This window comes from Egretta garzetta, unplaced genomic scaffold (genome assembly GCF_000687185.1).
Source record: "Egretta garzetta isolate BGI_Z169 unplaced genomic scaffold, ASM68718v1 scaffold697, whole genome shotgun sequence".
NCBI lineage: Eukaryota > Metazoa > Chordata > Aves > Pelecaniformes > Ardeidae > Egretta > Egretta garzetta.
This window is the reverse complement of record NW_009260141.1, coordinates 88,071-111,959: the sequence shown is the minus strand read 5'-3', so window position 1 is coordinate 111,959 and position 23,889 is coordinate 88,071. Positions and strand designations below refer to the sequence as shown.

Genomic DNA, 23,889 nt, shown 5'->3' with positions numbered 1-23,889 from the left:
GCAGGAATGAATGGTAATGTAAATAACAGGACATAGGTGGCCTTGGAGTTTAGACACCTCCTGTTGCCTCACAGTTACTGTCATCATCGCTGGCCAAATCTCTCCTACTTTGCATGCACAAGACCCCTCTGCAGTATTCCCTGGGAAAGCACAGCCTTTCTCAGCTATTCTTTTACAAACCTGGAGGTCTCATTCCAGGGCACAAATGTGAGCTCAGTAGCAGATCCATGGTGAGTACAGTCACATCGCCTACCCATAGATTTGGGAAGCCTCAGTTGGTAAAACATTTTGCTTTGTCCAAGTAGGTATGGGAGTCATACAGAAAAGTAAGACCTCATTACCTCCTTTTTGGCTGATGGGTTAATTTTTAGATAGATAATGGGGACCGGATCAGAATTGGAATAAATATTCTCCAAGGTATAACCTGGAGAGGTCTGAAGAGCTGCAGCATTGCTAAGAGACAAAGAAAAAACTCTTGATTTTTTACACAGACTTTCCAGACATAGAGAGTTATGTCTCAGCCCTGACACCCAATAAGTCTCCTACTTAGTCACTCCTCCTACACATCTTTGGCTTTTGCATTGGTCCTTACTCTTTTCCCTCTTGTCTGGAGATTCATTTTCACTTACATTTCTGAAGTTTCATCAGTCTGAAACTTTTTCCTACCTCTAAATTATTCATCATCTTAAAATCTTTTCTTGTAGCCCTTCTACCTGTTTTACTTCATGAGTGGTGCACATGTGCTTAGGGCTGAGGGACAGTGGAGTCATTCACTTCATCGTACCTTGCACAATTTCATCTTGGGTGTAGGCATGGTTGTCCGCTGCAGTTGTCTGCTTTATGAACGTCGGCTGGCGGAAGTCGTTTTCTGGAGAGTAGTCCTCCAGCCTCAGAGGAGCAGTGAGGAAACAAATTTCAGGGACGATATACATTATCAGGAAGATCCATCCGTTGGACACCAGAGCAATGGCCACGACAGGATCATCCCAGTTAGGTTTGTTTAAAACCATGTTGCCTTTTGTGAGCATAGTGATCCACACTACCCAAATGGCAATGGAGAACAGGACAGTGACAAAGATGTGCGCCCCGTGCCTCTTCCAGCTTTTGTATGACCCACAGAATGTGAATATGGAAACCAAGAAGGTCAAAGCCATCAAGAAGAGCACGTAGATCAAAAGCATGACAAAATCCTTGTTGGTCTCCTCTGCAGACTTCTCCAGAAATTCTTTTTTCTGGTTTACTAGCATGGTGACTAAGTACTCAATGCTGATCACTACTTGTACCAGGGCAAAGGAAACAATGAGGAGCAGCAACACCAGCCAGGAGAAGGGCTTTTTTCCTCTCACTAGTTTGTTGAGGTTGCAGGCATGGGTGAGGAGGCATGAGAAACAGAGAGCAAAGATGATTCCAAACAGGAAGAAGCGAGTGGGCCGAGTCCTGTCATTGAGTTTAATGATGAAGGCAAAAGTGAGACCAAAAATGCCGAGTGTGCCTAAGAGAAAGAAGAAATAGACGGAGATCATGTGCCGCTTGCTGCTGTCTTGGACTTTACAGATGAGAAAGAAGAGCGAGCAGATGAGGAAAATGGTGACAAGGCCCCCGGCGGCAGCCAGTGATTCCAGGACAATCCCCCAGGCCTCCTCCACATTACAGAGCAGGTAATAGTCAGCATTGATGCTGCCGCAGCCTGGGGGAGGCGACATCGCTATCCTCTTGCCTTCTTGAACAACCTCCCCGTGAAATGCTTCCCCAAAGCTGTAGAAGAAGAAAAGACACAGGCTGTCATATCAATCACCTGGGTGCTGCCAGCAGAGGGGAAAGAGGGGCAGGACAGACGTCCATCCCTACCTCAGTGGTCAAGGACACCACAGTGCTAAGGACATGGGGCTGTGGGAGCAGAGCCACCCCCTTCTGTGGCATCAGCTCTCTGTCAAGGGCAAGCCAAGCCTCTCAGAAGGGGGCAATTCACCTTGGATGTCCTCTGCACCATGTCTGGGATTGTGCAACGTCATAGGAGCGTGGGGAGCAGGGAGAAGGCGAGGCGCTTTCGCAGGCTTTAGCTTGGTGCCCTGCAGCACAGAGACTGAGCTGCTTTGTCATTTTGTGATACAAGAGCAGCCGTTAGTCATTATACAGCTTACGCTCTTTTGACGAGTTCAAACAACATTAGTACCTTGTGCCAGGGAAGTTCAGAGATGAGGAATGCAGACCAGGAAACTCATTACTCTGTTTCTTTTCCCTCTGTTACTTTCTCTGAAACACTCTTTGTTTTGGTCTATGGATATGAATGAAGGGGAACTTTAACTGCCTCCTACCCTGCAGACAACTAACCTGGATGCCTCCAGCACAGCTCTTCTCACTCCAAATTAAATAGCAAATATAGGCCACCCACCATGAGCCCCAAACTCATATTCCTTCTCCTTCATGGCAGCGCGGCAATAATAAATGTCTCAAAGATCTCGGTCCCCTCCCCTAGATATTGCCTTTGCGCTGGCTGGAGGCTTGACGTGTCAGAGCTAATGCTGTTCATTGCACGAGAAGTAACCACCAAGTTACTGCTTGAGGAGTCCACGAGTCAAGGATGGATGAGGTCTCTAACGCACTCAGTGAATTCCTCCTGTCTCGTCTCGAGGAGTTCAGTGCTGTCTGGGTAAGCTTGGTTTAAGCCTGTCTCGCCAGGGGATAAAGGGCTGTTTAGGTTAGCTCTGCCCATCACCAAGAGGAATTAAGTTGCCTACTTCCTTGGGAGCCTGAAGCATGTGCAGAAATCACTGCATGAGGATGTTGGGCGCTTCATGGCCCATTATGCAGGCACAAGTGAGTGTAGAACCCAGAAGCCAGCTACTGCTTTCTAGGTACCAAATTGCTCAGTTAGGCTCGGGATTCTAAAATCTATCAAAACGGGAGTTTAGATACAATATCAGCACAAAACATGGGGGAATATGGCCTTAATGGTGACCTGCACTGGAAAACCAAGGGCTTTATTTTCTGAGATATAAAGAAAAAAGTTCCCCTTGCAAAATTTAGTGTTTAGTGCTCACTATGTCATTTGCCTTCATTCCCCCCCCATCCTATCCCCTCAGAACAATACACTGCAGTTATGAGGCTGGTTCTAAAACCCTTCCGATAGATTGTAGGGAGGGGAGGTTGAGTCTTCAATAAATGGCCGCTGATCTAATCAAAGGATGAACAAAGGGAGAAAATACCACTGACTCACTCTCAGCCCGACATATGCCTCAGTGTGACCCGCTTATAAATGGTGGAGTACTCTCCAGCTTTTAACCTCATTGTGTAAAAGGAGATGTGCAGCTCTTCGAAAAGCTGGCTACAATAAAATGCAAATTACACAAATAGGCAGGAACTCTGGACTCTCACGAAGAGGATGGAATTTGTGAATAATGCACGCGGGAGTTTTCACAAATCATCATTCACAAAATTTTGGGGATTTATGATCTCTTGCACAAATAGCAGAGAGTTATCTGGACATTTGTCAGTAATAAATAGCAAACCTTTCCGAAAATCTGGAGAGAAAACGCTACAATATTAACCATGGAAATTTACTGCTGATCAGATAAGCTTAGCTATTCACAGCTCTGGCAGACACAGGTGGGTGCCCGTTGTCGGGGCAGGTCGAGAGCCCAGAGAGCCAGCGTGGGACCCCAGGGCTGCCCACAGCACACCCATAGCTTTGGGTCCTGACTGGTACTTACTGCAAGTGGTACTTGCCACACAGTCAGCTGCCACGGCCCTTGGAATAAATAGGATGGAATGAACCTCGCTGCCTTGGAGAACTGGGCCACTCATGCTGATTTCTACTCTCTTTTCTTTTTTGCAGGGTAGATGTCCTGTGAGGCATGAAGAATTTCTGCCCTGTCTCCTGGGTACGTGTTGCTCCCCAGAAACCAACTCTATTCATTCGTCATCTACACAAGTGTTTAGGATTTCCAAGGGGCTCTGCAGTTTGTGCAAGGGAGCCCGTGCTGCGGTCACTTCGCTACTGCTGGGGTCACATCACAGCTCACAGAAAATCACGGTTCTCACTGTAGCGCTGACTCTTAATCCCTCCAGCCTCAGCCTCCTGTCTCATTGATACTTGTGCATAAAATACACCCATCCAGCCACAAATTTCAAATACTTTCCCAGGAAAGTCTGCCATAACTCCCCCAGCTCCAGCTGGCAATCCCATGCTAGGGCCAAGGGTGGGAGGCAATCTCTGTTTGCCGTGGCAACCCATGCAGCTGCTCTCCCACCCCCCTGAGCCATCATGGTCCTGCACACCATCCCGCCCCAGCCGCAGAAGGCAGGTCCGCCCTAGATCCTGTAGGACGTTGCCTTGAATTACCTTTCTAGGTCCTGCCCGGAGAAGGCAACAGGGAGGCTCCAGCTAGGAAAAAAGCAGCTTCCCAGTGCACCAGTAACACAGTCACCTCCGCTCCTGTTAGCCCCAGCCAAGCAGCAGCCCAGCGCTCGCCCCGCTTGGGAGCTTTAACAGCTGGAGGGCTGGGGAGGTGTGGCTGAGCACGCCTATTCCAGTTCCACAGCCTCTCCTCTCCGACGGCACACGGCTACGAAAATATGGTCCCCGTGCCAGGAAATGAAGTAAGGCCTCCTGACGTCAGCGGGGCACTCACCCCTCTGTCGGGGTGGAGATGGAGCCGCTGCCTGTCCCAGCCCTGGGACGGGGCTGAACGCTGCTCAGCCAAGCGGCCTCTGAGGTGCTCCCCTCTCTGACTCCTGGCACCCGTGGGTGGGGACGGTGGCTATGAATAGCAGCACGTCCCCTCCCTGCTCCCAGCCTTTCGTCCCGGCGTGCTTCCTTGCAAGGTGAAAGACAGAGGAGGCTGTGGGATACAAACGGTCCCGCAGCACCTGGAGGCAGGGTGCCTGCATGCCCGGCTCCAGAGGCGGTTTCTCTGGGGCTCTCGCTGGGCGCTGTGTCTGTGAGTGGGGACACGTATGCCCCGCTCATCCCTTCCACCCGTGCCAGGGAGAGCCACGGGCTCCTTTCCTGAAAAGGGCTGTTTGCCTTTCCTGGTGTCTCGCTCAGCCCAGCCCTGCTCTCTGAAGGCGCAGTTCTGTCTGCTCGTGAGCGCTGAGTCACTTTGCCCAAACTGCTGGCCCGAACGGTTGATGAATGAGGGCAATGACAAATTCCCCCTTACTCTACATTGTGCCTCTGGCCTGACAGGCCTGTCGGCGCAATCCCATCCAAAGGCCTGGTTATCTCCAACGTGTTCATGACCTCATCTGTTATTTTAAATATTACTCACTGGGAGTATTCTTTTATTACTCTGATTAAAGAATTGACATCAGGGCCCATCCACACCAAGCACTCAGTCCCTACACACAGGCCCTAAACCTGGAAATTCCTCCCACCCTGTGCAGGTTGTGCTTCTTCCCAAAACTGGGGAGCAGCTGTACATGCCTGTGCTGCTGTCTGGCCGCTCGTGGTTGTCTCATCTGTTAATTGTGTTTGTTTGGCTTTTTTGTTTTAGGGCCCCTGGCTTATTTCTGGGTGCTGATCCCTTTTGTATGTCACATGTGGTGATTGCCACAAAACACATACAAAAGAGTCCTCTCTTGCACACCCCCTAGAAATCCATGAGGGCCTGCAGGGATGAGCAGCTCATCCAGTGAAAGGCACTGCTCAGAGCAGTCACGGGGGGTGGGGGTGGGGTGGGATGTGCTGAGCCCTAGGACAGATCCTCCTGTCCTTCCTACTTTCATTTCAGAGTAAAATTCTGAGGCTTCTTAGGAAAGGACATACCAGGTTTCTTTACATGAAATTAAATTAGCTTTAAAGTAGGTCCCAGGCTTAGTGAGCCAGCCAAGAAGGAGGCAGTTGTGAAAAACGAGAGGAGGAAAGGAGGAGTGATGGAGATGAGTTTAGCACCAGCACAGTGGGACCCAATCTGTCGAGGAAGACATCCCAAGAGGCTTTCAAAGGTCGCTGGTCACCGCCAGCCTATTTGCATCTTGTCAGAGCACATTATGGACTGCCAGCTACTTCCCTCCCTTTACACAGACACACAAAACCCCATGGAAGACAGCCTGCCAAATCGTATCGGGGGAAAAAAGAGGAAAAGATAAGAAGAGTAGCACTGACATTTTCCAGAATGCTTGAGAAATCCTTGAATCAGTCATCAAACACACGCTGTACTTTCAAAAGGCTAATAAATGGGGCTACATTTTAAAAAAAACATTCCAAGTGACTTAGGAGCCCAAGTGCTGCTGACTCCTGGTAGGTAGCTTAAGAAGCGGTGCTCACAGCCCTCATGCGCTGCCAAGGAGGGTGGAGAAGCATCACTGGTCTACATGGTCGATTACAAACAGCACAACGATCACACCAGAAAGGTGAGATGATTGTCACCTCGCGTTAGGGATGGGATGCAACTGGCAGATAGAGGCACCTAAATTTAGATGTCTGACGGTTATTACCTAGATGTGAGCTGGGTGTCTCAGCTCCCAAATAGCCAAAAGGTCAGAAGGACTGGCCCAGCTGACTGAGTGCAGATGCCTATTTCTGTGTACGCTGAAATGCTCCCGGGTGTGGTTGGCTGGATCACCTGGGGCCTCACCTTAGTTGTTTGCACATCGGCATATAATGTCATCTTCTCAGCTTCCAGGGACCGCTCTAGGAGCGCATGGGTCTCCCATACCTCCTGTATCAGGTCTGGCAGTCCTGGGCAGATGTTTTGGATACCCTTAGGCATATCCAACCACCTTTGTAAGACGAAATGGCTTGAGTGCTGAATCTCCACTGGCTATTTCAGAGCTGTGATGCCCAGCTTATATGTAGGTACCTAGATATAGACGTCCACCATATGGACTTCTTCTGGTGCATCAGCATAGACAAATAGTTCATTGAAGGTACTGTAGCTCAGTTGCCTGTAGCTCAGTCACCAGCACAGGGGTGGCATATAGGATACAAAAGCTGTGGGAAACTGCCCTTCTGGAGCACCAGCTCACACCCCAGGGGGATCTCAGATGGTCTTAGGCACCAGTGTGTGAGCAATAAATTGACTCCTAGGTGTCTACAGAGCAGACTTCTTCATCAGAGGCAGTCACCTAGGTTCCCACTATAGCTGGCGGAGAGAAAGACGGACTTTTAGGGGAGTTTCAGTTGATCTGCTTCACTACAAACCAAATCACACCTGAGAAGTATTTGCTTCTCTCCAACGGAGGTGAAGGGAGACAAGATAATGAATTCAGATACAGATCTTTGCACTTGTCAGCTGAATCACATAGCGAGGCTCCAAAATAATTTCAACATAATCCAGTAGCAAAATGCTGGTAACGTCGGAAGTTCCTGTGGGTGGGAGGCTGTTGGTAGCAAAGGAGCTTGCTTTGGCCTTACTGCAGCGCTGGACAAGCAAGCTGGTTGCTGGTGAATAGGAAGGAGCAGTGGCTGGAGCTGGTGGAGCAGGGACTAACCTCTTCGGGCAGCAGGCACCCAACACCTCCTCTTCCAGTCCTTGAGCAGTGGGACGAGGCAGAGGAGGAGGGCTGGGCTCTCCCTCTGTGTCAGCTCTGCTCCTTTCCCCTCCTCACTGCTGACATTGCCTGGCCCTGCTCCCTCCCCTGGGGTGCCAATGCCCAGCGCTGCCCATGCTGCCCCGGGCCAGCCCTGCTTCACCAGCTCCAGCATCGCAGGACTGAGCTGCCAGGAAAGGGCAGAGCACTGCAGCCCTCTCAGTTCAGCCAGGTCTGGGGGAGAGAGCATGTCTGGGAGGTCCAGGGACTGAGTTAGTATCTTTTATTAAGCCAAGTAATAAAGCAAGTAGATGCCTGGGGAGAGACGGTGCTTGGTGCTCTGGAATGTGTCTAAATAACATGTTTATTTTTGGTCACTGATATTGACTGTGTTATGAATAAGCTTGTGTCATTCCTTCTGCTTAGCTACCTGTGCAGTACATTGGCAACACAAGAACAGCCTCGCTCCCTGAAAAATTCCCCCCTGCCAGCACTTAACCGCAGTCAAACTGAGCTAACATTACAGCAGCCCCCGCCCTGTCCTGCCATATCCATTTCCTTCGTCTTTGAATCAGTTCAGACACAAACATTATGACACCCTTGGAAACAGCCTGGCACAGGGGTGACGGGTTTCGGGCCAGGCAGCCAGCTCGGAGCACCTCTGCCTTGGACAGGAGTGAAGACAAGGGCAAGGGGGGTGATTTCTGGAAAGGGACGTGTGGCACCTCCTCATAACACTGGGCTTTCTCCTGGGGGTTCTGTCCCTGACTCCCTTGTGCTCTGGCACTGAAAGCACGCATTGAAGGATTACCAAAAACCCTGTCTAAGGGTTGAGTTCTTTTTCTTTGGAAATGAAAAGTGTGCCACCAAAAAATATATGTTATCTAAAAAAATTGTAGAAGCACATAGTGGTGTCCTCCAGAGCTGCTACTTGTCTCTGCAGCCATCAGATCTTCCAAACTGCATGCCGTGTTCCCTACCATTTTCAGTCTCAGAAACAAAATAAACATTTCTAGTATGTAACAGTGATGTGCTTTTCTTTGAGTGTTGATAGCTGCCTTCTCTCAAAGAAGCTCCCTTCTTTAAATTAGTATGTTTTGGCCAACCCCTTTCCCTTCCTGGCTCCTAAATGCCCAGATTCCTAGTACAGAACATTCATTTTCTGGGAGAGGGAGAGATTTGGGCAAGAAAAGGGCAAGGAGACTTGTTAAAATACTGAAATCAGTGCTACTAAGTTGTCCTGGTTTTGGCTGGGACAGAGTTAATTTTCTTCCTAGAAGCTGGCGTAGTGCTGTGTTTTGGATTTAGTACTAGAAGAATGTTGATAACTCACTGGTGTTTTAGTTGTTGCTGGATAGAGCTTATACAGGCCAAGGACTTCTCAGCTTTGCCAGGTGCACAAGAAGCTGGGAGGGGGGCACAGCCAGGGCAGCTGACCCAAAATGACTAAAGGGGTATTCCACACCATATGACGTCATGCTCAGTATATATGCTGGGGGAAGAGGAAGGAGGTGGGGCAGGGAGCGGGAAAAGGACGTTCAGAGTGATGGTGTTTGTCTTCCCAAGTAACCATTATGCATGATGGAGCCCTGCTCTCCTGGGGATGGCTGAACACCTGCCTGCCCATGGGAAGTAGCGAATGAATTCCTTGCTTTGCTTTGCTTGCATGCACAGCTTTTGCTTTACCTATTAAACTGTCTTTATTTCAACCCGTGACTTTTCTCATTTTGACTCTTCCAATTCTCTCCCCCATCCCATTGTGAGGGGAGTGAGCAAGCGGCTGCATGGTGCTCAGTTGCCAGCTGGTGTTAAACCACGACATAAGTATGTCCTATAAATAGAAAATTTCAAACCTGTGAATTATCTGCCAGAGCATCCCTAAGTGGTGAGAAGACCCTGCTTCTGGAAATGTAATGGAAACGGACTGCCTGGTGCCCTGCTAGGAACATCATGTTCTGTTGTGCTGGAAACAGCATCACTTCCGTGTGCAATCCCAGGTACAGCCAGCCTAGTACCTGCAAACCCAGGGGTAGGGAGTGGCTCCTGGAGCACCTGCCGAAACTGTGCTGAGTTCATGCCTTAGACTTGCTCCTTTCCCACAGGGGCAGGTGCCACACCATCTTTCATAGTGTGGAAGCCTGAGCAAGAACAGGAAGAAATGAGAGGAGCTAAGAGCACCTGTGGCCATGATCACTTTGGCGAGGAAGAACCTTTTAATACAACAAAACATGTGCTCTTGAAGGCTGTGAGCAAGGTAAAAAACATAATGAGATTTATCACCTCTAGGACTTTCAACAGGGTCCTGATAAACATTTCACTCATGACAGCTGGGCCATTCCTCTAGATGTAGTTTCTTGGAGGTGTCCTGTGCCCATCCACTTACCAGAGCAGCTAAGAAAGCTCCAGTCCTCCTTTACGGCATTAACCTCATCTGCTTTTGTGCTGATGTGTTCCCAAAGCAGCAATTTGCACTGATATGGATGAGTGGGTATTTGTATATACACAGACATTTGGGGAGCAGCACATAACTCTCAGGAAACAAGGGATCTAAAAACATACCAACTGGTGGGGATGTTGCCCAATACCCCTAGAAAGACAGACATGCCGAGGGAGATGCAGGAGGTGTTTCCTCTCTCCCAAGAAAGGCTGATCCCAAGGCTGGGGAAATGATTTAGGAGAGAGGGGATGTCTGGCCGCATCTTTAGCTGGTGAGGCCTGACAGAGAGCCTCTCAGCAAAGCACTCCTGGAGGAGCCAGCCTTTGCTTTCCTTGTGTTTCAGTCCTCATTTTGGTACCCTTGCCTGGCCCCCAATGGTGTTCCCTTCAGTATTCCTTGCCCACCGTGCCTGGAGTAGTTTTCCTTTTTCCCTCCTTTTCCACTCCACACTGCAGGGTTGAGATGGACTGGCTGAGATTCTCACCGAGAGAGGATTCTCTCACATGGGTGGCTGTTGGCAATAGATGTTCTGAGACAGCCATCCTGCCCTGGAGTCTCAGGCTGGTTTCTCCTGCCAGCAATGCCTTGGGTAAGAGGCTCTGCGGAGTACTGCTTCCATGCAAGAAGCATTCCTGGGAATCAGGTTGCACACAAAACCTCCCTGTTCAACGATAACAGAAAATTCTGCTTTACTGTTCCTGAATCAAATACTACTGCAATGACACAAAGCAAAGCTGAGGTCCAACATAAATCACTCCTCCCTTTTAGACTTAATCAGAAAAAGAAGTGTTGATAGATTTTTGTTTTATCTTTTATCCATTAGCGTCATGCTAGTACAGATCTCTGTCCCCACACAGCCAGCATAAAAGCTCACATAAACACAATATTGTCTATCCTGGCTAAATTATCAAAAATACAGTTGTATTTACATGTTTAATCTTAATCAGATACATCCTATTGAGCAATACGGCTGTGCACAAATGTGCTATTGACTGCAGAACCATGGCCTGGGACCAGCTAATAGTTTTGGTCGGTGCGTGTTATGCAACCAAGGCTAATCATTAATCAATGCTGTGATTTTTCTTGAAGGAAATGGGCAGTGGGGGAGAAAAATATAAGGAACAATTGTAAGGTAAGGTCAAGTAATTGAATTCATAGCCTATTGCTCCAGAATATTTTCTTGCAGCTTTGAGCACAGCTCCAGGGCAGGCAGTTCTTGATCTCTGTGTGCCACTAATCCCAATGTCACCTCTTGGAGCTGGAGAGCTGCTGAGGAGCCATATGGGTCCCTGCAAATCCCAGTCAGGCTTCAGAGAAATGTAACTGAGGAACATGATAACACACAAGGCTTTGGTGCTAGCCCTGATGAAGAATGTCTTACTGCAGCCCTAGGAGAAAGAGCTTTTCTTCTGCGCAGTTTCATCTTCTGGGGTGTCAGGTGCTTGGTGGCAAAGCTCAGGCAGATGGATGTGGGGGCTTCTAGCACCGCTCTGCTCCACAGACACAGCCATTTCCCAGCAGCCATGGGCATTACAGTCTGTGGGTCCCTGTGATTTGAGGGGAGATGTTCTGTGTTCCTCTGGGCTTGAGCTGGAGACTGCTGGAAGTGCCATGCAGTGCTGACCTGGCAGAAATACCAGTGAGTAATAGTTACCACATTATATATATATAAATGGTTTATAAAGCCAACATCTCACTTCTGCTCGCTAGTTCACCCTAGGTAAAGTTTGTTGCTTGACTGTGATTATATATGACCATAAAAATCCTCAGATGCCTTTCAGGACAGCTCAAGCACTCATATGCCAGCAACCACGAGGGAAGCCCTAGCTCAGCCCATGCTTCCGTCCTTCCCCAGCTCAGTCTGTGTGTGTCAAAAAGGCTGATGCAGCCTTGAAAACACTCAGAGAGGTGGGATGGGAGTAAAACAGAACATGTGTTTCATCAGGGAAGGGCTAGGGCCATGCTTTCAGCATGCACAAAATGCCTTTTCACTCAAATCCTGAAGACTCCCCTCCATTTGGCAACCCAGGAGCCAGAGGAATTGTTCTGCAGACAGCAGCAGCCTGGAAGTGCTTGGTTTCTGGCACAGGTAGATGGCTGCCCTGGCAGCCTGGAGGTCTGGCCCTCCCCAGGCATGCACAGATGGCATGATGATGGTGATAGATGACACACTATTGCAGGGGGAGTCCATGTGGTAACTTAGGACCCTCACACTGGGTGGAGGTTATGGAGCTGGCTGGGCAACAGAGTTGGATGTCCTCCATTTAAAAGGCCAGCACACTGCTGGGCACCTTCCTTTCACTTGGCACAAGATGATGCATGCAGGTCTCCTTCCACGACTTTTCCCATCGTGTTGTACATTAGAGTGGGTTGCTCTTCTAACTTGGTTCAGCTCTTCACTCCTCCCACCAATATCCTTTCCTAAACGATTCTCCTGGTGCAATATTTGCCAGGAGTGATCAGTTGTTGCATCAACATGAAGGTGTTTTGAGTTTCCTCCTGTCCTACCTGCTAATCACATCTCCAACTTCCTAGTATCGCCAGTGGCATTAAGCTCCCTAAGAGATATAGCAATGTTTGTTTGGTGCATGCCTGCTGCATCTGGTAGTCAAGCAGCATAAAAATCTATGACATAACGATACACACTCAAGTGGCTGTACCTAGGGAAAACAAAGGGGAAACAGTGCTCTATTCTGTCTGCCTAACTAAAGCAGAAATTTAAACAGGCGTGTTTAAGAGGCTGGATTGCACTCCTGCTCCAGCTACTTGCTTTGTAAAATGATGCCTCCCTTTGCAGTTTTTACCCAACCTCAGTGGGCACATAGCCACACACAAATGCGCGTACCTGTGTGCAAGCACACACACACACACACATCGCAGCCCCATCCACACCCAGCCTCGCACTGCCTGCTGTGCTCCTGCCTCTGTTCTTGCAGTATCTATTAAAACCAGCTAAAAATGCAGGGCTGGCAAGGTGCAAGTGTGCTGCTGGTGGCAGTGATAGCCAGGCAGGTTGAGAGTCAGAGAGAGAAGGCAATCGCAAGCCAGGAGCACCACTGAAAGTGGTTTTCCATAGAAAATTCACCGCAGGATGTTTAGCACGTGCTGCACTTTGATAGGACCCCTCTGCTGACTTCGTGAAGGCAGATCTGAAAGATCTGCGCTCTTTAAATGCTGGCTAGTTCAGTGGCTGCACTTTGTAAAAATGGAGCACTCGAGGCTATAGATTTGAATCCTGGCCAGGGAGATTAAGTACTTGGGAACTGAAGCTGAGGCCCTAATGTAAACCATTTCATTATTCTCTCTTTAATTCTATCACCATAAAGAGTAGAAATCTCAAAGGAAGAGTTGACTGCAAAATACAATCTGTGCATAAAATTCCTGCTCTTACTGTTTTAAGTCTTCTGATAACTGCAAAGAAAAAAAAAACTATTCAAACATGCAGTCTTAAACACACAGTTGCACACACACAGATGAACACACACACACTCTTCATCATTCCTTTAACCAAAAATTCATCATTCCGTCAAAAGTTCAAACGGAAATTTCCACTGATGATTCAGACCAGCTGGCAGGACGCAAAGCATCTCTTGATCTGTTGCCGGGATAGTTTCTCTGTCTCACCTCATGCCTTCATTTAACTCGTCTCCTGATTTCAAAAGCCTGTGGAGACATCTGCCATCTCACTTGATGGTCACTAAAGATACTGTAAACTTGTCATGTTTGCGTGGATCCAAGCAAGCAGCAATGCTGGGTTAGAAAAGAGCATTACGCTGTTGAATGTGAAGTAGAAACTTCTGTACTCCAGGAACTTCCAGCCTGGATGTTGTGCCCAGGGCTGGGAGGAGGCGAAGTCTGAACTAGACAGAAAATACAGCCGATTGCTAAGTCTCCGGCCTCAATTATTTTTCTTCCAACCTTCTTGACAACCCAGATGCTCCCCTAAGCTAAGGGGAAGCACATTAGTGCACAGCCATTATTTGTAGCCAAATGGAGAGGAGTTGGCTGGAAGGCAGGAGGTTTACAAAGCTTCTGGCTTGCAGTATGGAGAGAAAGAGAGCATGTGCTTCAATTTGGACCAGTAACCTCAGCCTAAGGAGTGCCTTTCTGGCCCTGCTGTGCTCCTTTCCTCCCACTTAGCTGGCCCCTGGCTGGGAAGGATGAGCAAGCTCTCCCCTGGGAGCCCTTGGACTCCCCATTGCTCTCCAGACCCAGCAGCCCTGGCTCTTTTGCTTGGTAAACAAAAAATGACACCCCCTAAGTGATAGCCATACCCCAGGGAAGGGTTTAGTGAAGGTTTAATTGCCAATTAACCTCTTTAAAATTTAAAGCAAACACAGCTTCAGCTAATGGTATGAGCAATCCAGGAAAGTGTCAAGGATGAGGGACAGCTCTTGGTGTGTGCATGGTATAGCACCAGCTTCCCTGCAGAAAGTTCTTCTCTTCTTCCAGGGCTGTTGCATTGCCCGATAATCCCTTCCTTGTTCATTACGAACAAACTTCCCTAACAGACATTTGTTTGTGGTAATGAAATACCAACTGGCACACAAGCAGCTCTCCTGAAAAGGCTGTAAAGTGCTTTTTCCAGGAAACCCTGGCTACAGACAGCACCTTACCCAGGGTAAAACCTAGCAGCTGTCAAGCACCAGACAGCATCGTTACATTTCAGCAAGCACACAATACTCCATCTCCGGGATCTGCAGGGAGGTTCATTTAATCACACAGAGAATTCATTGCCTTTGTGCTTACGTTTCAAAAGGCAAAATGAATCACTACAAATTTTGGCTCTGACTTTCTGCTGGCACACAACACATCCCATCGTGTGTGGAATAAGCTAAGGTATATTCTTGGGAAAAAAAAAAGCCTACGCTGTATGTGGTGAGTGAAGGGATCTCACATATGCTATGGATTGGAGCAATATTATTACTGACTTCAAGGGCTTTATCAAGCTACAGGGCCATGATGTACATAGGGGTGATATTACCATGAGATCTTACATTACATGGGGTTAGCTCTTCCTCAACCAGAACTGAATGCACACAATAGATCTGAAGCCATGTTGAACTGGAACTGAACTAAACCAACTTCAATTCTTACCTGACAACGCAACTAAGAACTAAATCTAATTTATAATGATTTATCTGTCTGATCAGCAGTGTGGTTTTACTAGAGGTAAAGGCAAAGGAAAGTGGCAATCCAAGTGCGTGATTCTGCCAAGAAAACCACACATTCTGGATGTATTACATGACAGTCTGGCTTCTTTAGCAAACACAGCATCTGTTGCAGTCCTGCTCCAATTAAAAAAAAAATTCTGCTCTTACACAACAGTTGATAATCCCCAATCTCCGGAGTGGTTAATCTAGATGTACACATGGTTAAAATCTCCGCTGGCCAATTGAAATCTGACTTTCCTAACTACTCATTTATAATCATCAAGCAGAGAAATGACACTCCTGCGTCTGTGACTGCTTAGGATGTATCCTAAACTTCTAGGACAGCACAAAATTTTGATAGGTTTGCCCTAAATCTAACTGTCCTCCTCTTCACTTATCAAAAGGATTTAAGGCTAATACAATTAATGAGTTGAAAGAAGTTGTTGAATATAAATGAACCATCTCTTCCTAACAAGCAGTCCTACATTATTAAGCAATGAGAGACTTGCCCAGAGATCCCAGCAGGATCTCCATTGCTTTCTATCATTTACCTTATTGCTTTGTATCTTCTAGAGCATCTGTGAACACAGATCCCAGTCTGTCCCCAAATGGCTGAGGCGGCATATGCCTGCAGGAGTGTCGTGGTTTAACCCGGCTGGCAACTAAGCACCATGCAGCTGCTCGCTCACTCCCCTCCCTCCCTCAGTGGGATGGGGGAAGAGAATTGGAAAAAAAAGTAAGACCCGTGGGTTGAGATAGAGATGGTTTAATAAGAGAGAAGAATAGCAATAGTAATAATAATAATGGTAAGAGAATATACAGAATATATAAAACAAGTGATGGACAACGCAATTGCTCACCACCTGCTGACCAACGCCCAGCCCGTCCCAAACAGCGATCACTCCCCCTGAGCCGCGATCGCTCTGCCTGAACCTGACTGACTAACCCCCCCCTGCCCCGAGCATGACGTTATGTGGTATGGAATAGCTCTTTGGTTAGTTTGGGTTAGCTGTCCTAGCTGTGCTGTAGTCCCAGCTTGTTATGCACCTGGCCAAGCAGGAGAAGCTCAAAAAGTCCTTTAGTCCAACAACTAAAAACATCAGTGAGTTATCAACATTCTTCTAGTACTAAATCCAAAACACAGCACTGTGCTAGTTACTATGAAAAAAATTAACTCTATCCCAGCCGAAACCAGGACAAGGAGTGCAATGGAGGGACCTCCACCTGCACAGGGGCTGTAGTAGCTTCCTCTAGCAGGAGGCTTCAAAGCATAGAGGTGTCTCCTAAAACACCAAGATGGGGCAAGCCACGTGGGAACTGCTGAGGCAGCTCACATCTCCCCTTCACCCTACAAAACACGAGGAAGGCAGAGCTGGAGGCAAATGGCTTGGGCAGGCATGGGTCCATCAGCTGGGAGAAGAGCCTGTAGGACCATATTGCAGCACAGCACGAACAGCAAAGCAAAGAACCAGGGGCAGTTTAGGGGCCTGGTTGCAGGCTGCTTGATGGGACAAGGCTAGGAAGAAGCGAGCAGTATGCGCTTAGAAAGGGGGATGCATGTATGAGACTGCCTTGGTGAAGGCAGGAACTCAGACAAGCAGGAAGGGCTGAATGGGAGGGAGGAGATGGGAGGTCCCAAAAAGGCGCCAGATAATGTGTTGCCTTATTGAACTTCCATTATGGGATGTGCTGAGCATGAGGCAACTCTGCTTGGGGAGGATCTGAGCAGAGCTCAGCAGGCCTGCGCCAGCTGCAGCAGCAAAGCACGCGGTTGCCAGTTAATTACATGAAGGGAGGCCTTGGCTGATGCTTCCAAGGAGTAAGTCAGTCCTTGCGGAGAGGCCTGAAGGCAGGGAGGGAGGCTGCACCCAGGCACTCATGGGTGGAGAGGGCCCCCTATCCTAGGCCACATGGGGAGATTCCCTCTCCCTCCACCACAGGAGAGGTGGCTCTCTGGCTGCATGCCCCTGCAGGTGCCACTGCTCCAGGATCTCCATCACCAAATGCTTCCAAAGGTTAGAGGAGTCCCTTGGTCAGCTTTATCTGATCAGATGATGGGAGTGGACTGGGTAATGATGCAATTCTGCAGACAATGCAGAAGAGCAGAAAGATGGGAACTCTGCCTACCTGGGAAGTGAGATTTTGCTGATGTGCTGAGCAAGAGGGCTAACCTGCTCTGGTGTACCAGTACTGCCTCATCTGTCAGGCAGTCCCAGCTTCTGCCATGGGGCTCAAGCCCATTGCCCACTTCAGTCACAGAGAAAAGCCTGCCAGCTGAAGCAGGACCTGGGGCAGTGCACAAGCTCACAAGGTGTTTCCTTCTATCCAGGATTCATCTCAAGGCTCAGCATGGTTTCTGGTGCAGAGATTTACCTTACTTTAGCAAAGCTGGCAGAAAATTACATATTTTTCCTGCCACTGCAAAGGCCAAGGAGATGAGCGTCTAGATCATGGAAGCCACTTCAAGGCAAGGTCACCCGGCCATGGTTAGCTTCAGATCTCTGCTTATCAAAGATCTTTCCTCACCAAGAGAGATAACAGCTCTATGCAACTCACCATCCAGCTTGAAAGAGGGATTTCCCCCCATCAGTCCTCCTCTTTATCCCTATATATTTACATGTCAATAACTATGGCACAGACCTTTCCACAGACTTCAGCATATTTTTGGATGTCAACCTACAAGCTCTTTGAGGCAGAAAAGCATCTCCTCCAGTGAATTTTCTGTGCTACATGTGCAAATTGGTAATATGGAGTCCTGTAGATCTCGGGTGATCAGAGAAGCAAAGGGCTGACATGGCCAGCAAAGCTGAACACTTCTACCAGGAGGCTGCTCTGGCCCAAGCAGGAGAGGCTAAAGAACATGGCAAAGGAGGAGAGCTCTCAAAGTCTTGATCCATGTTTCCTGCTTGGCACAGGGCAGGCAAACACTGTTAGTTCAGGGGCTCTGCCTTCCTTCCCAAGAAAGAACAGAGCAATTAGCTTCCTAAAGGGCTTGCTGTGTTTTCTTTTAAAAAAAAAAAAAAAAAAAAAAAAAAAGCAGCCTTATTTGCTGTGTGTATAAGATACAGAGATAAAGACACTCACCAAAGATTTCATCGATACTATGCCCTCCAGCAAGCTGCCTTCCCATTGCACAACAGGTTTATCAACAACAGAAGGCCCTGCACTAGCCACGTCGTCCTCTATCTACATCTGCTGCTTCTGCTGAATTCGAGAGCGCCACAACTGTCTGCTTTAGGATTTTCAAAGGAACACGGCAGTCACATACTCACAAACAGGCCATGCAAAGACAAGACCAAGACCAATGACAGCAATTACAGCAATTTCCCTTCCATCAGCTTAATGCAACCCTGATGGAGAGGGAGATTCCTCACTAATCCCAAAGAGGTGTTCATCAGCCAGACCAGGTGGCAGCACCTGATATGGAAAAGCAGTGCTGGCATTTTCAAAGAAGGGAGGTAGCCTGGTGTTCAGAAGATGGATCTTCAAAAAGTCATCCTCTGAACGAGATAGAGGCAGTGTAGTTGGAGTAAAAGAGGTCATATCTGAGTGGGAGCCGTGGAAGAACCAAAGGGTCACAAAACACTAGCGTGTTTCGCAAGGAAGGGCTCTTTAGCAAACTCAGCTGAGATGAGCAAGCCTGGCTGCAGCCAGCCAGCTGAACACAGGCAGAAGCAAGGCTATCTCTAAATTTTATCTTAGAGAGAACAGACTAGCAAATCAGTTTCTGACATTTCTTCCACAGATCTTTCATAAACATTTGTCACTATATTATCCATTTTGGAGAGCATAGCCAATACTTTGTTTACATTTTTACAAGTTTGCATTTGTATATAAACTTTTCTTGAAAATTGGAAAGGTGATTTCAAGATTCCTAGTTAATGCTAAAGCAATTCTCACCAACAGGTGGAGAGACCCTAAGCCAAGATACGCTCAAGTTATGTTTGTGTATCCAATGGAAAATAGTCCATAGCTCTACAGAATCTCTAAGAGGCATCTCAAGACCTGCAACTGCAGGAATGGAAAGCTGATTCTGCCTAGGCTTTGTCAAAGGAGTCTATTAGGCCATCTGCTTCATATTGTTGATTGTGTTTGGAGAAGACCAGTCCTTTATAACCAAAGATAGCCTCTGGCATGCGCCAAGATAAAGATCTAGCACACCTGTAAGCATTCATATGAGCAGCAGCAATAGGGAATCACTCACTAGTGGCAAATTTATCATTCTGAATACATATTGAGGGAGAAGAAGTATCACTTCCCTGCCAATGATACATCAAGCACAGAAGCTGGCAAGGACAGATCAGGCTGGGTATCTCCTGTTATAAATTCCTTCAACTGAGCTATAATAAAGACCGTAGAAGACCAAGTATATCCAATTACTTGCCTGACTGGGATACCTTAATTTCTGGTCGTTTAAATAAAATTGAATGAACCTCCACACATTCTCTCCCAGGCCTGCTCCACAGATCCTGTGCCCCCTTACATTGCTACTGCAGGAAAGAAGGTGCTTTTGTGACTAACTGTCATTGTGCAGAAGACTTTTTCCTCCATCCAAGCCAAGAAATTTCATTTTTTAGCCATGATGATGGGATGGAGCATATGTACAAGAAAAGCCACACAAAGGAATGGTTTTCTTCTGGAAAGACAGCATAACCAAAGCAATTCAACCTTATCACACAACCCTCCCTCTACCTCACACAGATGACTTGCTGAGAAAGTTTTGGTATTTGCTTTTCTTTACACAGGGATATGTGTGGGCAAAAACCTTGAAGAGCATTAAAGGGGACTTCAGTCAGTCCAAATGGGAAACACGTGCCAAAAAACTGCCTTCCTTGACAATATCAAATAGGGAGGAGGAAGCGATGGACAGAGGGAACAGGCTTTGTGAGAGGTCTATCAACAGGGTTCTTTTTCTGCCTTTGCTAGGATTTGAATGGAAGCCAAAACATTTCCCCCTTTTCACATAGAAGGCCCATGCTGCATTTCCCTTTCCTCAGAACTCTCAGAAAGCACTAAGCCTAAGGGAAGGCAGAAACTTTTGACAGAGTCTTATCCCTAGACTTTATTTTAGGGAGAAGCAACAACAGCATATATATATCTCTGCAACAATGAGGATCCTCCAGCAGAGATGGCAAAGATAAAAATAGTCCTCTTCCCTTTGGGCAACCTCTAGTAAACACAGCTTCAGGCTTCTTGATGCTGCCCTGAAAAAGTGCTGAGCAAGCTCTAAGGGCATCCACCCCTCCCTGAGAACCTACAATGTTGACAGCTGAAGACTGCACAGTGCCACTGTCTCCTATTGCACAACTAGGCATGACCTTGGCACAGTCCAACACATATCCTACCATGAACATGACATATACTTGACTATCACGTTCAGGAAGGCACATACCTGTGTCCCAAGGAGGCTTCGGAAGCAGAGGGCAAGTGCTATTGTCATCACCCTAAGTTTCCATATCTAAATGGTCCTCAGGAAGAGATACAGCACTGGAGGCATGGCTGTATTCGTCCCTGGGCCAGAGAGCAAGCAACCATTCCCGTTTCTTACATGCCAGAGGAATGAAACATCCGTTTTAAATATTGTTATTCAGAAGGAACTTTCATAGTCTGATCAGGAAAAAAAGCCATCTGAAGAACTCAGAAATTGTCTTTTAACTCTTCCTTTTTTTTTTAAAGCTCAGGAGTTAACCCCAAAGCTTACAATTCTGTCAGAAACTCATATTCTGATTCTCCGTGTATATATAGTCATAGTTTTTTTCCTCCCAAAAATAAATCTATTGGTAAGTGCGTAAGCAACAGCAGTAAGAATTCAGAATAACTACATGGACTACTTCTGGCACCAAAGCTGGATTTTTACAGCATTTGCTCTGCAACATTCACAAGAATTAATTGCTCACTTGAATGTTTACAGAAGCTCCTCACATGCCATTGCAGGCAAACCACAACTTCGCACTTATACATCATCAAAATGATTGGTACATGCCTGTCTCTCTCACAGGTCATGCCATCAGTCCCATTCCTTCCTAAGTACTTCGAAGGGTTTTTAAGTATGTTGGATATTTTCCTTCTTCAGCACTTGGCTAAACTGGGGGAGTTTAGTAATTTCAGTCCTGCTTTGTAAACGAAGTCCCTCCAGATGCCCAATCACTTCTTACTCTGAGAGTTCCCTCCTAAACTGAGCCTCTTCTCAGCAAAAGTTAACAGTGTTGCTAGAAAGTCACCAAACTTAGCTCCCCTCTTGGTCATCTCTACTGCTTTGAGGCAGGGAGGGAAGGGGGCTGCCAGGTCCTTGAACGGGCTGTGTTTCTCATGATTATTTGAAACAGACTTAAGCTCAGGCTGCCACCACAGAAAAAAGCCCTGGACTCCCCACTGTGGTTCCCAGCTGTGATTTCTTGCCCATGTCTTCCCTTGCAGCTCCTGGGCAGGTGCATGGTAGTGTGGAAGGGGGACAGCCAAATCCATTTCAGATATGTCAGTCCAGTGCAGCTTCTGCTCTGGTCCACTGCACAACTGCAGGGACTGCTATTTTTGCAGCTATCCCCACTTATCTTGATGTGGAATAATGATAAAACTGAAACACAGATTTTGGTTTCCTACTGTTTTCATCACTGACATCAGTGTTTCACTTTACTCTTCCCCTCCAAAAGATTGTCCATAGACACCTATGCAGCATTAGAAAACAAAACTATAAAACATTATTTAAAATACATATTACAAGTATATAAATGATCACCTTCTCATTATGGACTTGGGAAGCGCAGAATTGCTTCAAGCTGCAAACACCCCCACTGAACATCTTTCGAGAACACAGCCTTTGTTGAAAATTCACTTGAGTTTCAACCACAAAAAAATTGACAAGTTGTGTTAGCCTGATCCTGCCTTATGCCACTAAGGTTAATACTCTGCTTCAGCTCCCTGCTGTGCGGACTTGAGAGGTACAAGGAGAGGTGTGCTTCAGAACTGCCCCTCAAAGAGTCCTCCTGACTGAGCAAACACAGTGGCATCAGTTGTTGTACAAAAATATGCAGCCAAACACATACCAGCGGTGGTATTTTCTGAACTGTCTTTTAGAGAGAGAGAGAGAGACAGGTCTCTCCCCATTCTTTCCCCCTCATGTTTCATTAGATCCGCTACAGATTTTGCTTTAGCCTGGCTGCAAATTCTGGTTTGACCAAATAAATATTTAGACACTCCCTATTCCACTTCAGTTATACAAACACCCTCTGACCTAGCCCTCATGGTGTAGTCACAATAAGAAACTATTTCCTGCCCCTCCAACCTGTTGAGATATTTTTACTTGAAATTGAATGCACATACCTGTGGCAGGTGAGGCGCCAGGGAGAATGTGGGTGTGGCAAGACCTTTGCTTTTCTAGGGCCAAATGCTTCTACAGCTTGTCATCCCAAATCAAGGGCTCTGGCCAGCTGTCTAGGAGTCGCTCCTCTCAAGGAGGCTCTGCACCCTTTTACAAGGAGCAGCTCTACTTCTCTGTTATTCTTGCAGCTGCAGAGGAGGGATAGACAATCTTTGATTCCATCAAGGGGCAAGCCAGATCCCCTCTGCACTTGCAGCCTTCCACACAGGAAAGAACAGAGAGAGATGCTAGAGACTCCACTGATCTATTAAATAGTCTCATACTACTTCAGAAAGGTATGACCCTGCCCTACCTCCTCCAGCAGCAAAATGCCCTTCACATCACTTCACAAGACTGGTTCAGGACTGACTCTGCATACCACCCATTACATAGCTGGGAATAACACTAAGAGGTTTTCCAGAGAGACACAGGAGTCTCAGAGGGATTTAATCTTCATTTGCTGATAGCAGGACCAACACTGTGCAGCTTGTGAAGGATAAGAAATTTTGTTCAAGCACCCAGCAGGAAAGAAGACCAGTCAGGACAGTTCGCTTGCCCTGTGAGGAACGAGCATTTGCATCTCCACCCATATGCTCCTCTCTCCTCTGGTGCATTCTAGGGCTGTTTCCTCTTTCCTGTGGGGATCTCTACCAAAGGGCCCTTCAGAATTAACACATTCTCATTACTGGGCTTCCACACCTGCTTCTCTGCACTAGGACCCACACAAGATACACACTCCCTTCCTGATTTATAAAAATACTCTTAGCAGTCAACATACCCAAGATCTGTACCCTTACTTATCCATCACTGATCCTAGAGTGCTTTAGAACTATCAAATTTGAAGGTGAGTATTCGGAAAATTTAAGTTGCTAGAAAAAAAAAAAAAAAAAGGACAAAGTAAGAACACTGGCAACTCTCACACCAGAGTATGTTTGTTGTCTTCCCGAGGAACAGAGCTGTTTTAAACAACAACAATAAAAAAAAATACCAACCCCCCCCCCATTTTCCCCTTGGTTTTAACCATGCGGTGCTTTTTGTAATTTTGAAACAACAACAATAAAAAAAAATACCAACCCCCCCACATTTTCCCCTTGGCACCATGCGGTGCTTTTTGTAATTTTGCAAAATGTGCTGCCAAGTATAAAAGCATCCTGACCAGCATACATGCATATACCGACACTATGAAGTAACCATTGTGCTCAGCCTGACTACCACAGGAGTTTCTGCTTTCTATTTAGATCTAAAAAAGAATCTTTTGAACATTATTTTCTGTGTAGCAGAAAATCCAGTTTATGAGTGCTTCTAACAGGCATTAAATTTTCATGTTGAGTGATCATGAAGGAGCTTCTCAGCCTTCTCTGCCCACCCACAGAAATGTCCAGCGCGAAAATTTTTATTGCCAATAGGAACTAGCACTAACCTTCTGGTTTGCTATCAAGATAAGTACATTTATCCCATTCCTGCAAGAG

At 47.1% G+C, this 23,889-nt stretch overlaps 1 protein-coding gene across 1 annotated transcript in view; it reads right to left on the bottom strand.

The window, feature by feature from the left end:
* The window catches only part of LOC104128851 (retinoic acid-induced protein 3), a 26,115-nt gene that overhangs the window by 1,493 nt on the left and 733 nt on the right, over positions 1–23,889 (bottom strand). Inside the window, exon 2 of the mRNA XM_035897110.1 lies at positions 785–1,755. Within this exon, the coding sequence (XP_035753003.1) occupies positions 785–1,755 (971 nt within the window). The remainder of the gene's footprint in view (positions 1–784; positions 1,756–23,889) is intronic.